Source organism: Rhinoderma darwinii, chromosome 13 (assembly GCF_050947455.1).
Source record: "Rhinoderma darwinii isolate aRhiDar2 chromosome 13, aRhiDar2.hap1, whole genome shotgun sequence".
Taxonomy (NCBI): domain Eukaryota; kingdom Metazoa; phylum Chordata; class Amphibia; order Anura; family Rhinodermatidae; genus Rhinoderma; species Rhinoderma darwinii.
The window spans coordinates 7,798,101-7,814,306 of record NC_134699.1 but is presented as its reverse complement, the minus strand read 5'-3'; the positions used below and the strand labels follow the sequence as shown (position 1 = coordinate 7,814,306).

Genomic DNA, 16,206 nt, shown 5'->3' with positions numbered 1-16,206 from the left:
AGAACCAGCTCCGCCATATTATTCAGCTGTATCCACATCCCGAGGACTTATCTTGCTCTACCACGTGGCGTCACTTCTTTTCGCAATTTCTTTGAAGTGTCTATAAATAACTGCAGTTCTATTGACATGGATTACAGAGCGGATTATTTCTAAGGAAATCCAAATTTTGCGTAGCCGTGAAAAATTATAAGTAGAGCGTGTAGAAAAGTGGTACTGACACCTAAGACTCGCCGATGTGGGGGAGAGAGAGCCGTGCCCAGCTCTGCTATGCAATGAGTATGCCAATTAGTTTTCTATATACAATGGAGAATGTCTATGGAAATCACTGCAGTGGTTCCTCTTGGCATCCAATTAGGTCTCCCCTTTCATTTTCCAACCTGCGCTAAATGAATAGAAGCTAGATTCTGATTGGTCAAGATAAGAGAACTACATTTGAATCAACCCGGCATGCATGTTTATCTCTGTAGATAGCGAGGGGCAATATAACTCAGGCATCAGGTTTTTTTGGGGGAGAAATTTAGTGATCCGCCAAAAATACATGAGTTAGTCGTTATCTGTTGGCCATGAATGTCTTCTGATGTGAAGCCCAGTCCCGGAGACCGTGGGCCCCCTTAAAGGGTCTCCAAGCAATTTTATGGCAAACGAGGGCATCCCATACCACCCAGCAGTCCTGATTTTCACTGGACTTTCCCATGAACTGGACTGTAAAGAGTAAGTCTGCTGTTTGGTATTGGAAACAGTCAGCAAGTTTGTCCACAGATACCCCCCTAAAAGCTTAGTTAGTTTTTTCACTTGCGAGGTGTAAAGGAGCCACTTCCCAGAATGGCAGTCACCGGAGCAAGCTTTGTGCAGACGCTGAACCAGCAGGGTATGCAGGGTGCATTCCTTCTTATAAACCCCCCCCCCCCCCATAGTTTCTTACGTTACATAGTTTAGGTTTACAGTGACCTAAATTGACCCTCCTGTCCTTAAAGTTTCCGCAGTTATGGACGGCTAAATCATTTCCAAACTAATTATCCCTTGGAACAGCTGCGCATGAAATACAAGAAAAAGAAGCAACTATTCCGGGCAGATAATACAGAAGCGCCAAAGAATTCGTACAGAAGTGGAACTAAATATAGATAATGGAGCAATTATAGTAAATTTCCTTGTTCCAGACATCTGTCCTATACTAGAGCTGCAGTGCGGAGGAGCTTTCTCTACTGTCCATCCAATGGCAGCTGCCACCTCATAAATGCAAAGTGCCCCAAAAATTACTTTTATGACTTGTTAGTCAGTCATGGTAAAGGTCTGATTGGCGGCGGCGGCGGCGTAGCTAGGGGGGCTTGCGGACACTGAGTGGATGGGCACTTGAAGATAGGACACCTCTTTCGTATAGTAGTTCCCCCTCAGCTGATTACAGGAGGATTCTCACTGGTGGGATCGCCGCAGATCCGCTCCATAATGTACGTTGATCCATTAAAGGCTAAGAGCTATTCAATCTCCCGCCGTTTCAGCGCTGTAGCTCCGGTGCTGCCCACCGGTCTTCGTTGACTTGTCCTGTAGCCATGACATGCCGTTTATGCACGTGACCAGGATTCTTTACAGTAAGAGGAGTCAGACTTTAGAATGGTAAAACCAATGACAAACTAAAGGAGTGGACTCCTCACAGACAACCCCTTTAATCTGAGCGGCTCTGACTGCCAAGATACCTGGCAAACTGATGACTTTACAGATTCAGATGAATGTAATAAATGGACGTCTCGAGTTTGCCAGAGCGACTTTAGCTCATAGAGGGGGGTTACGAACAGGGGACCCCCCCCCTCCAAGACGTTCAAATGTCCAAACAGGACATATGGACGGGGGTGGTCCTGTTGGGATAACTCCTATAAATAATGTCTCGGTCGAGGGTCTCCCACCAGCGGCACTCCAGCTGTTCTCAAACTACGATTCCCAGCATGCCCATGACAGGCGCAGGCTGTTATGGGCATGCTGGAGTTTGTCGTTTCACAACAGCTGGAGCGCCGCTGACCCCTGGTCTAGGAATTTATTTTACTGAGTGCATTTATCATGGTTCCTAAATTGGGGACCATGACTCTTAGTGTCTTCTATCTAGCCTAGGAGATCTCCCAGTGGGGGAGGGGAGCTGACAACCACTGAGCTTACACATGGACATCCTTTTTTTTGTTTTTTTATCACTGGAGTAGGGGTCCCGCACGGCAGTTGGGGGCATTGGTATTCTCACCATAGAGTTTTATGGCCACTAGACCTACCTTCTTATCCGTGGATCTCAAGAACTGGGGTGCTGTTTCTGCGTCATCCATTCATTTTAATGGTGAGTGACTGCACATGTGAACAGGGACCTGGCACCCAAATTCTCGTACTCCGCGAGGGTATAAAGCGGATCTACATAGGAGATCCCAGAGAGTAGCAATAGTTGGACTGACCGGTGAATGGTATAGTTGGTTCACCCCATGTTATATTTTGCAGGCACGCAGCGTGAAGGGTTAGCATGGCATGACGCGCCACGCATAAGAATGCAGTGGGGGCACGATGCCCTCCTCTCCTCCTTCACTTTATGTCTGTGGCATTACAATTCACTAAGCAAAGAGCTGGGAGAAAGTGCCCGGGACACAGGCGCAGGAAATGGAGACAATGCCAGGACTGTGCTCGCCATGAAAGCCTCAGATCAGAGGTCACTGGGTATTGGGGGTTCCTGCCAGTCTCTGTAGTCACAACAAAGTCATTCTCAACACAGACACATTCAGATATCATTGAGATGGTGGATCTGTGCATCAGACAGTCAAACATAAAGGGCACTGTCCTCTCCAAACCAGCTTCTAGCCCCCATGTGTGTGATTGCTCCGGGTACTGAAAGACATCCGTCATGAATTTTTGATTTTGGAAACTTTCTCTTAAAACGTTGGGTCACTTCCTCAGGATCTATGAGGACATGTTGTAGGAGATCTCTACTGGAAAGGTTCATCCTGAGCTGCCTGGTTCAGAACTACAGTGAGTACTGCCCCTTATAAAGATAGATCAGTAGGAAGGGGGTGAGTGGTAGGATGTGTAATAATAATATCAACTTATATGCCATTCGGACTACGGAAGATTGGAGGTCGATCAGGACCTTCATCTTCCCAGATCATTTAGCAAATTAAAGGGGAAATAAGTTTCAATCCCCTGACATCATTTTATTATTAGATCTGTTACAAAAAGTAGGATTGCCAGGAAAATATACATTTCCTATGGCTTCCCTCCTTCTCCAACTATAGATTTTACCGTACATTTTATTTGCAGACTATAGACTGCCATAAACTGCAGTTGAAGAGGCAGGGAAGCCATGGTTGCTGTTGGGCACGTTATCACTTTGGTTCTTGCCGAGGGCTGTGTCCGGTTAGTAGACAACTAGATGAGTTTTTTCCTCCCGCCTCTGTCTTCCGCCGCGGTGTGCTCCGGCAGTACAGAAGTTCTGGATTGCCAAGGCAACCGGCGCCGAGGATGACGTCATACCTGGTAGCCTATTTAAAGGGGAACTGTCCTGCCATGCTTTTCCTGGTAATTGCGGTACATCTTATACTATCTCTGTTCCTGTACGTTTATATTGCTATTTATTGATCTTGACCTTGTTCCTGCCTTGTGCTTTTGATACCACGCCTGGTACTTATGGTACTTTTCCTGGTCCTGACTTCCGGCTATCTCCTGACTCAACCCTTGGCTTGCCACATCCTGTCTGCTTTCCTGGTGACTAATCCCGGCTTCGTTCCGGATCACGCCACTGCCCCAGCAGCGCTAATGCGGCCAATTCGAGACTATTCTGGGGACTTCAACCTGGGGATACTCATGCAGCAAAGTCTGTACCTCCTTGCGTCAGTTAAGGGTTAAAACCAGGGGATCCCTTAGAGTTCAAACTCCAATCTAGCCTGCGACAATCGAATAGCGGCTTCGGGAATCCAATATCCGGTATATGGGACTTCAATTACAATTTTCCTCCCTTCGTACGCTGCTCTGGAGGCCATTTACTTGATGCACCATCTTTATTAGGGCATTTTAGAGAGAGCCTAATTTAAATGGATCTGTTCCTTTAAATACACCTGTAACAATGTAGATGCATATATAGGAACTGACATACAAGTATATGTATTCAATACTGTTTATAAATAATGCAAAAGTGTCTGTCGCTATCCATTATCCCAATGGGATCCACCAGCTTGTCCCTGGCACGTCCCCACTCAGCCTGCAGGGCACAGAGCTCGGCACTCAGAAGCGAATCCTCCCTCCCCCGCTCAAGAGACTGAACCCCCTCCCCTACAGAGGGAGACCGAAGCACGATATAGTGATGGCTGAGCAGCTAGGCTTTCAATGTGATCCTCTCTTATTGTACTGGCAGGATAACGCAAGGGGTATATTTCCTGTGCTGCTGCATATTTGCTGTGTGTTACTGAAGTTTCCTACGACTGTATAAATAAAGTTTATCCAAGAGAGCACATCATTTTTCAAGGGGATTGTCAGACTTGGACAACCCCATTTGAGTTTTGAGACAAACCATAGACCATCTCGCCAAACCAGGGACCATCTCGCCATACCATGGACCATCTCGCCATACCATGGACCATCTCGCCATACCATGGACCTTCTCGCCATACCATGGACCTTCTCGCCATACCATGGATCATCTCGCCATACCATGGACCATCTCGCCAAACCATGGACCATCTCGCCAAACCATGGACCATCTCACCAAACCATGGACCATCTTATCAAATTATAGATCTTCTACCTAAACCATAAATCAACTCGCCAAACTACTGACCAAGTCAAAGACCATAGAATATCTTATAAGCTATTCATCATCTTGCCAAACCATGATCTTCGGACCAAACCATAGAAATTCGAACCCAACCTTGGTTATCTCACCAAACTATGAATCTTCTTACCAAACCATAGACCATTTTTATCATATTAGTGACATTCTGAATAAACCACAGACCTTTCTCCTTATACCATGATGATCTCAATAATCCATAGCTTAACGTTTCATGACATAGTCTATCTTTAGGGGTCAAAGGTCTGGGCCAGGTCTATACGAGACAGAGCAAACTATTGAAGTTACAGTAAGCATTTCAGTGATGGAGCCCTCCATGACCAGGAAAGCTTCAAAAGATCTCGAGCTGCCTATACACTAGTCATGTTGGATGGCCATGACGGCCGATTTAGACCAGTTTCTGCCAACTACATAGAGTGTGACGACCAAAGGTAGAAACACATGTCGAAAAGTCTATCTACTCCCGGAACACTGGTCGACCGACCAGTTGACTTGTGCCAACTGTTGTGATCTCATCAACATTTGCTGCTTCTGCCGCGGTCACAGAACAAGGCAGAGATCTATTCATGGAGATGTGATGTGTGGAGATGTCAAGGACCTTCTTAGACCAACTATTACGACCAGTCGTTCACCATACGGCCGTCTAAACTGTGTGTGACCGCTCTACAGTAAAGACTGATTATCTCACCAGATACTCTGAAGGAGAAGAGCAAAGGATAGGCAGCAAATCCCACCAATAGCACTATTGTACGAGACACCGCTCATCTCTTAGAAAGACAGCCCATGCTACCAATAGCACTTGTGATCAAGAGACAACACATCAGAAGAGAGACCGCTCATATCATCAATAGCACTGGTGATCAAGAGACCACACATCAGAAGAGAGACCGCTCATATCATCAATAGCACTGGTGAGCAAGAGACCACACATCAGAAGAGAGACAGCTCATATCATCAATAGCACTGGTGAGCAAGAGACCACACATCAGAAGAGAGACAGCTCATATCATCAATAGCACTGGTGAGCAAGAGACCACACATCAGAAGAGAGACAGCTCATATCATCAATAGCACTGGTGATCAAGAGACCACACATCAGAAGAGAGACCGCTCATATCATCAATAGCACTGGTGAGCAAGAGACCACACATCAGAAGAGAGACAGCTCATATCATCAAAAGCACTGGTGAGCAAGAGACCACACATCAGAAGAGAGACAGCTCATATCATCAATAGCACTGGTGAGCAAGAGACCACACATCAGAAGAGAGACCGCTCATATCATCAATAGCACTGGTGATCAAGAGACAACACACCAGAAGAGAGACCGCTCATATCATCAATAGCACTGGTGATCAAGAGACCACACATCAGAAGAGAGACCGCTCATATCATCAATAGCACTGGTGAGGAAGAGACAACACATCAGAAGAGAGACAGCTCATATCATCAATAGCACTGGTGAGGAAGAGACCACACATCAGAAGAGAGACAGCTCATATCATCAATAGCACTGGTGAGCAAGAGACCACACATCAGAAGAGAGACAGCTCATATCATCAATAGCACTGGTGATCAAGAGACCACACATCAGAAGAGAGACTGCTCATATCATCAATAGCACTGGTGAGCAAGAGACCACACATCAGAAGAGAGACCGCTCATATCATCAATAGCACTGGTGAGCAAGAGACCACACATCAGAAGAGAGACAGCTCATATCATCAATAGCACTGGTGAGCAAGAGACAACACATCAGAAGAGAGACTGCTCATATCATCAATAGCACTGGTGATCAAGAGACCACACATCAGAAGAGAGACTGCTCATATCATCAATAGCACTGGTGAGCAAGAGACAACACATCAGAAGAGAGACTGCTCATATCATCAATAGCACTGGTGAGGAAGAGACCACACATCAGAAGAGAGACCGCTCATATCATCAATAGCACTGGTGAGCAAGAGACAACACATCAGAAGAGAGACTGCTCATATCATCAATAGCACTGGTGATCAAGAGACCACACATCAGAAGAGAGACTGCTCATATCATCAATAGCACTGGTGAGCAAGAGACAACATATCAGAAGAGAGACTGCTCATATCATCAATAGCACTGGTGAGGAAGAGACCACACATCAGAAGAGAGACCGCTCATATCATCAATAGCACTGGTGAGCAAGAGACAACACATCAGAAGAGAGACAGCTCATATCATCAATAGCACTGGTGAGGAAGAGACCACACATCAGAAGAGAGACAGCTCATATCATCAATAGCACTGGTGAGCAAGAGACCACACATCAGAAGAGAGACCGCTCATATCATCAATAGCACTGGTGAGCAAGAGACCACACATCAGAAGAGAGACTGCTCATATCATCAATAGCACTGGTGAGGAAGAGACCACACATCAGAAGAGAGACTGCTCATATCATCAATAGCACTGGTGAGGAAGAGACCACACATCAGAAGAGAGACTGCTCATATCATCAATAGCACTGGTGAGGAAGAGACCACACATCAGAAGAGAGACTGCTCATATCATCAATAGCACTGGTGAGCAAGAGACCACACATCAGAAGAGAGACCGCTCATATCATCAATAGCACTGGTGAGCAAGAGACCACACATCAAAAGAGAGACTGCTCATATCATCAATAGCACTGGTGAGGAAGAGACCACACATCAGAAGAGAGACAGCTCATATCATCAATAGCACTGGTGATCAAGAGACCACACATCAGAAGAGAGACTGCTCATATCATCAATAGCACTGGTGAGCAAGAGACAACACATCAGAAGAGAGACCGCTCATATCATCAATAGCACTGGTGAGCAAGAGACCACACATCAGATGAGAGACAGCTCATATCAGCAATAGCACTGGTGAGCAAGAGACCACACATCAGATGAGAGACAGCTCATATCATCAATAGCACTGGTGATCAAGAGACAACACACCAGAAGAGAGACAGCTCATATCATCAATAGCACTGGTGATCAAGAGATCACACATCAGAAGAGAGACCGCTCATATCATCAATAGCACTGGTGAGCAAGAGACCACACATCAAAAGAGAGACTGCTCATATCATCAATAGCACTGGTGAGGAAGAGACCACACATCAGAAGAGAGACAGCTCATATCATCAATAGCACTGGTGATCAAGAGACCACACATCAGAAGAGAGACTGCTCATATCATCAATAGCACTGGTGAGCAAGAGACAACACATCAGAAGAGAGACCGCTCATATCATCAATAGCACTGGTGAGCAAGAGACCACACATCAGATGAGAGACAGCTCATATCAGCAATAGCACTGGTGAGCAAGAGACCACACATCAGATGAGAGACAGCTCATATCATCAATAGCACTGGTGATCAAGAGACAACACACCAGAAGAGAGACAGCTCATATCATCAATAGCACTGGTGATCAAGAGATCACACATCAGAAGAGAGACAGCTCATATCATCAATAGCACTGGTGAGGAAGAGACCACACATCAGAAGAGAGACAGCTCATATCATCAATAGCACTGGTGAGCAAGAGACCACACATAAGAGAGACAGCTCATATCATCAATAGCACTGGTGAGCAAGAGACAACACATCAGAAGAGAGACCGCTCATATCATCGATAGCACTGGTGAGCAAGAGACAACACATCAGAAGAGAGACAGCTCATATCATCAATAGCACTGGTGAGGAAGAGACCACACATCAGAAGAGAGACAGCTCATATCATCAATAGCACTGGTGAGCAAGAGACAACACATCAGAAGAGAGACAGCTCATATCATCAATAGCACTGGTGAGGAAGAGACCACACATCAGAAGAGAGACAGCTCATATCATCAATAGCACTGGTGAGCAAGAGACTACACATCAGAAGAGAGACAGCTCATATCATCAATAGCACTGGTGATCAAGAGACAACACACCAGAAGAGAGACAGCTCATATCATCAATAGCACTGGTGAGCAAGAGACCACACATCAGAAGAGAGACAGCTCATATCATCAATAGCACTGGTGAGCAAGAGACCACACATCAGAAGAGAGACAGCTCATATCATCAATAGCACTGGTGATCAAGAGACCACACATCAGAAGAGAGACAGCTCATATCATCAATAGCACTGGTGAGCAAGAGACCACACATCAGAAGAGAGACCGCTCATATCATCAATAGCACTGGTGAGGAAGAGACCACACATCAGAAGAGAGACCGCTCATATCATCAATAGCACTGGTGATCAAGAGACCACACATCAGAAGAGAGACAGCTCATATCATCAATAGCACTGGTGAGGAAGAGACCACACATCAGAAGAGAGACAGCTCATATCATCAATAGCACTGGTGAGCAAGAGACCACACATCAGAAGAGAGACCGCTCATATCATCAATAGCACTGGTGATCAAGAGACCACACATCAGAAGAGAGACAGCTCATATCATCAATAGCACTGGTGAGCAAGAGACCACACATCAGAAGAGAGACAGCTCATATCATCAATAGCACTGGTGATCAAGAGACCACACATCAGAAGAGAGACAGCTCATATCATCAATAGCACTGGTGAGGAAGAGACCACACATCAGAAGAGAGACCGCTCATATCATCAATAGCACTGGTGAGCAAGAGACCACACATCAGAAGAGAGACCGCTCATATCATCAATAGCACTGGTGAGGAAGAGACCACACATCAGAAGAGAGACAGCTCATATCCTCAATAGCACTGGTGATCATAAGACACCTGTCTCTTGAGGAGACACCTGGATATCCGCCCAGACACCCTGTGATGTGAAGACATGTCTACAGAATGAAGGTGTCGCCCACACACAACAGTTCACCACACCATGAAACAACAACAAAGTATGTGACAGCCAGAGTGATACTGAGGATCTGACAGCAGAGCATCGCACCCAGCTGCACCACATCACGCCTCAAAACTGCAGAGCATCTCGGGAGCACAGGACATCTGTAAGAGAAGAAGAGCATCTCATGAGCACAGGTCACCAGTGTAATCTGCAGAGCATCTCATGTGGACAGGACACCAGTGTAAGCTGCAGAGCATCTCATGAGCACAGGACACCAGTGTATCTGCAGAGCATCTCATGAGCACAGGACACCAGTGTAAGCTGCAGAGCATCTCATGAGCACAGGACACCAGTGTAAGCTGCAGAGCATCTCATGTGGACAGGACACCAGTGTAAGCTGCAGAGCATCTCATGAGCACAGGACACCATCGTATCTGCAGAGCATCTCATGAGCACAGGACACCAGTGTAAGCTGCAGAGCATCTCATGAGCACAGGACACCAGTGTAAGCTGCAGAGCATCTCATGTGGACAGGACACCAGTGTAAGCTGCAGAGCATCTCATGTGGACAGGACACCAGTGTAATCTGCAGAGCATCTCATATGGACAGGACACCAGTGTAAGCTGCAGAGCATCCCATGAGCACCGGAAAATGTATGGGGACAGGACACCAGTGTAAACTGCAGAGCATCTCATGAGCACAGGACACCACTGTAAGCTGCAGAACATTTCATAAGGATGTGATACCTCTGTAAACTGCAGTTATTCTTATATAGGCAGATAACCAGTGTAAATTGCAGATCATCTCATGTGGACTAGACATTAATTTAAGCTTCCGCTCTCATGTGGACAGGACACCAGTGTAATCTGCAGAGCATCTCAAGCACAGGACACCAGTGTAAACTGCAGAGCATCTCATGTGGACAGGACACCGGTGTAATCTGCAGAGCATCTCGAGCACAGGACACCAGTGTAAACTGCAGAGCATCTCATGTGGACAGGACACCAGTGTAAGCTGCAGAGCATCTCATGAGCACAGGACACCAGTGTAAGCTGCAGAGCATCTCATGAGCACAGGACACCAGTGTAATCTGCAGAGCATCTCATGTGGACAGGACACCAGTGTAATCTGCAGAGCATCTCATGTGGACTAGACATTAATTTAAGCTTCCGCTCTCATGTGGACAGGACACCAGTGTAATCTGCAGAGCATCTCAAGCACAGGACACCAGTGTAAACTGCAGAGCATCTCATGTGGACAGGACACCGGTGTAATCTGCAGAGCATCTCGAGCACAGGACACCAGTGTAAGCTGCAGAGCATCTCATGAGCACAGGACACCAGTGTAAGCTGCAGAGCATCTCATGAGCACAGGACACCAGTGTAATCTGCAGAGCATCTCATGTGGACAGGACACCAGTGTAATCTGCAGAGCATCTCATGTGGACAGGACACCAGTGTAATCTGCAGAGCATCTCATGTGGACAGGACACCAGTGTAATCTGCAGAGCATCTCAAGCACAGGACATCTGTGTAGGGGAAGCAGCAGCTGGCTGTGTGATAGTGACCCGGCGGTGCACACCCTCCATCCATCCTCCCTCCTCCCCCTCCCTGGTGCTGTGTCTGCTGCTGGAGGAGGGAGGCAGCCCCAGCACCCGGCTGTCTATGACCCGGACGCCCGATGTTCACTGACCTTCGAGCTCGGATCGGTGAGAGGGAGCCCGCAGGGAGAGGGGACTACAGCCCGGAGAGGAGCGGCATGGATGGTGAGTGTGACCGGGCCAGCAACGATCATGTATGACAGGGGATAGTATATATGTATGACAGGGGATAGTATATATGTATGACAGGGGATAGTATATATGTATGACACAGGGGATTGTATATATGTATGACAGGGGATAGTATATATGTATGACACAGGGGATTGTATATATGTATGACAGGGGATAGTATATATGTATGACACAGGGGATTGTATATATGTATGACAGGGGATTGTATATATGTATGACAGGGGATTGTATATATGTATGACGGGATTGTATATATGTATGACGGGATAGTATATATGTATGACAGGGGATAGTATGTATGTATGACAGGGGATTGATTGTATGTTATGTATGTATGTATGTATGTATGACATTGGGGATAGTATATATGTATGACATTGGGGATAGTATATATATATATATATATATATATATATATGTATGACGGGATTGTATGTATGTATGTATGTATGTATGACATTGGGGATAGTATATATGTATGACGGGATAGTATATATGTATGACAGGGGATTGTATGTATGTATGTATGACATTGGGGATAGTATATATGTATGACATTGGGGATAGTATATATATGTATGACAGGGGATTGTATATATGTATGTATGTATGTATGACATTGGGGATAGTATATATGTATGACAGGGGATAGTATACATGTATGACATAGGGGATGGTATACATGTATGACATAGGGGATAGTATATATGTATGTGACATTGGGGATATTATATATGTATTTATGACATTGGGGATAGTATATATGTATGACACGGGATAGTATATATGTATGACAGGGGATTGTATATATGTATGACAGGGGATAGTATATATGTATGACAGGGGATAGTATATATGTATGACAGGGGATAGTATATATGTATGACATTGGGTGAGTGAGCACATATGTGTATATGATGATGGACAGTACATGTGTGTATGAGGTGACCTGTGAGTAATATTAAATGCAGTATGTGAATAGTACATGTGTATGGTATAATATGATGTACAGGTGTATATAGTAAAAGTGTAGATAATACGTGTGTATAAAGGAGTGTATGTACAGGTGTATAGGAAGTGGGTGTGGAAGGTGCATGTATATGGTATGATGTACTGTACAGGTGTATGTGGGGTAAGTATGGATAGTATAGGTGTATGTGGGGTAAGTATGGATAGTACATGTGTATGGTATGATGTACAGGTGTATGTGGGGTAAGTATGGATAGTACATGTATATGGTATGATGTACAGGTGTATGTGGGGTAAGTATGGATAGTAAATGCGTATGGTATGATGTACAGGTGTATGTGGGGTAAGTATGGATAGTACATGTATATGGTATGATGTACAGGTGTATGTGGGGTAAGTATGGATAGTATAGGTGTATGTGAGGTAAGTATGGATAGTACATGTGTATGGTATGATGTACAGGTGTATGTGGGGTAAGTATGGATAGTACATGTGTATGGTATTATGTACAGGTGTATGTGGGGTAAGTATGGATAGTACATGTGTATGGTATAATGAACAGGTGTATGTGGGGTAAGTATGGATAGTACATGTGTATGGTATGATGTACAGGTGTATGTGGGGTAAGTATGGATAGTATAGGTGTATGTGAGGTAAGTATGGATAGTACATGTATATGGTATTATGTACAGATGTATGTGGGGTAAGTATGGATAGTACATGTGTATGGTATGATGTACAGGTGTATGTGGGGTAAGTATGGATAGTACATGTGTATGGTATGATGTACAGGTGTATGTGGGGTAAGTATGGATAGTATAGGTGTATGTGAGGGAAGTATGGATAGTACATGTATATGGTATTATGTACAGGTGTATGTGGGGTAAGTATGGATAGTACATGTGTATGGTATGATGTACAGGTGTATGTGGGGTAAGTATGGATAGTACATGTGTATGGTATGATGTACAGGTGTATGTGGGGTAAGTATGGATAGTATAGGTGTATGTGAGGGAAGTATGGATAGTACATGTATATGGTATTATGTACAGGTGTATGTGGGGTAAGTATGGATATTACATGCGTATAGTATGATGTACAGGTGTATGTGGGGTAAGTATGGATAGTACATGTATATGGTATGATGTACAGGTGTATGTGGGGTAAGTATGGATAGTACATGTGTATGGTATGATGTACAGGTGTATATTGGGTAGGTGTGAGCCGTATATGTGTGTAGGGAGCAGTGAATGGTATAATCTGCAGTTGTATATGGGTTAGGTGTGGATAGTATGTGTGAATGAAGCAGTGCATGGTAATATATGATGTTTAGGTGTATATGTGGTAGGTGTGGATACTACATGCGTGTATGGTATGATGTACAGGACAGTCTGTGTACATAGGTACATTAGTGTGTGCAGTTATTACATTTGTGTGCAGAACAGTATCATTATGTACGAGGTAGACAGTGTAATGATGGACAGTATACGTATGTAATGTATGGAGCAGCGGAATCTACAAAGAACGGTACAGAGCGTATTATAATGAAATCACAAAACTACATGCAGCAATACGTGACAATGCATAAATGGATAGTGAGTGGGGTGTATCTAAGCTTCTCAAGTGTGATAAAGAGCCAGTGTATCTAATCCTACCGTGTGATACTGTCTGCTTATCTGGTGTATCTAATCCTATCATGTGTGATACTGTCTGCTGAGCCAGTGTATCTGAGCCCATTATGTGTGGTACTGAAGGCTCGGCCAGTGTATCTCAGCCCCTCATGTGTGATACTGTCCGCTCGGCCAGTGTATCTAAGCCCCTCATGTGTGATACGGTCTCACAGAAGTGATTATTTTTACATTGGGCACAAGTTAAACAAAGTAAATATTAATTCGGATATATCAAATTCTCAGTAACAGAAATAATCTTTTACGTCTTTATAAATCACTTTGGATTAACCCTTTTGGGAACAATCCCGGGTGGAAGCTGCAGATTGTTTTTAACCCTTGCTGTAAATGCTACCGCGGCTATGATACAATCTCTCCAGGTTTTACATTGCGGAATCTGATACATTTTCTGGTGCTGGAAAATATGTCATAAAGATCATAACCACAAGCTGCTACATTGTAGAAACCGTACTGTAACAGCAAATACAGCGAGGACTGGACGACATGTAGGAAATGATACACTACATGGCCAACACTATGTGAACCAATCATCACATCAATAGTTACTTGACTGACTTATTCCACAACCATAGGGATTAATATGAAGTTTGCTCCCCTCCGCCTCTGCTCTTCTGAGAACGTTTTCCCTTAGATTATTGAAAATGACTGTAGGGATTATGTCCATTCAGCCATGAGTGAGGTTGGGCACTGATGTTGGGTGATGAGGCCTGACTCTCATTCATCCCAAATGGGTTTAAGGGTCCGCAATCAATTTTTTCCACACCAAACCATTCGCTTATGGTCCTCCTTGGGGGGCATTGTAATCCCCAAATAGTAAAGCTCCTTCCCCAAACTGTTACCACAAAGCTGAAAGCAGAAGTTCCCTAGATGTCATTGTAGCTGGAGTATTAAGATCTGCCACTTTGGACCCCAACCATGAAAAATAGCCCCCTATCCTTGTTCCACCAGACTATACAGTTGGGCAGGAGGTGTTTTCTTGGCATCTGCCAAACCCAAAATTCTTCTACCAAATTGCTTGATGGTGAAGCGTTATTCATCCCTTCAGAGAACACGCTTGCATTAGTGGTGGCTTTACACCTCTCCAGCTGACACCTGGCATTGAGCATGCCTATCTCAGGCTTGTCTGCATCTGCTTGACCATGTACACCCCAATCCCAGTTTTTGTGTTGACGCAGTAGAAGTAGTTTGGTCATAGGTGGTGGGTGCTACAGCCAAGGTTAGATGACGTTTACACTTTTCAGCACTTTGCGGCATTGTGGCCGCCGCTTTACGTCTGATCTGTTCTTCCAGACGTCTCCACTTCACAATAACGGCACCTAAAGATGACCGGGCCGTCCATAGCAGGGCAATAATTAGTCAAGCTGAATTGTTGGAGAGGTGGCATCCTATGACTAGTCCCATTTTAATAGACTATTGCCTTTAGAGTTTCGCCCGTGCTTCACTTGAATATGCTAAATAGATTTGCGCTTTTTTTTTTTTTCCCACACCCTCCCCTCCCCCTGTATCTTGATTTCCTGCCCGAGGCGTCGCTATGAAAATACAACTATGGAGAAGAGCAGCTTTGTTCTCAGTTCCCTATAATCAGTCTACTTCCCGAGCATTCTCGTCACATCCTCGCGTGCCGCAGACGATCGTCAGGTGATCCTCTGCTTGTCAGCGACCTTGTCCCCGCACCAACAAGCAGTAGATACACGGCCTGTTACATCGTACGGGTTTATTTTGTGAGTTTCTCCCCATTTACTTCAGTCGAAAAAAATGTGGTCTAGAAAACAAAGCGTAAAAACGCAATCGCGATTTTTTTTTTCCCCCCATAGTATCAGTTGTGAGGCAGCAAAACCTTCCCCGTGTACATGGAGGGTCCCTAAAAAAAAAAACATAAACATGAGATAAAGAGTCGGATCTTCTACTGAAATGTCATAATTGTTCCTCGCCACCGAGGCCGCATTTTTTCGGCTGCCCATTGACTTCTATTGTGCGTTCGTCTAGTAAATAGAAGTCCTTGAGTCGTCCTCTTCTGTCAAATTTGTCAGTAGTTTTGGAAAGCCGGGTGACCATTTAAATGGCTCGCGAAGAGTGGCACCTTTTATAGGGTTAGTAGAGTACCCTAACCCA

The 16,206-nt window shown here is 44.9% G+C and overlaps 1 protein-coding gene across 4 annotated transcripts in view; it reads left to right on the top strand.

Moving 5' to 3' along the window:
• Positions 1 to 16,206, top strand: part of LOC142666055 (sterile alpha motif domain-containing protein 10-like) — a 38,004-nt gene that overhangs the window by 9,465 nt on the left and 12,333 nt on the right. The window contains exon 1 of one of the 4 annotated variants that reach the window (XM_075845931.1): positions 2,762 to 2,991. The exons of 2 other annotated variants lie outside the window; for them this stretch is intronic. In XM_075845931.1, the coding sequence (XP_075702046.1) occupies positions 2,925 to 2,991 (67 nt within the window). In that variant the 5' untranslated portion in view covers positions 2,762 to 2,924. Of the gene's footprint in view, positions 1 to 2,761; positions 2,992 to 10,053; positions 11,408 to 16,206 lie in introns of those variants that run through there. One more of the 4 variants, XM_075845930.1, reaches the window with a different exon arrangement.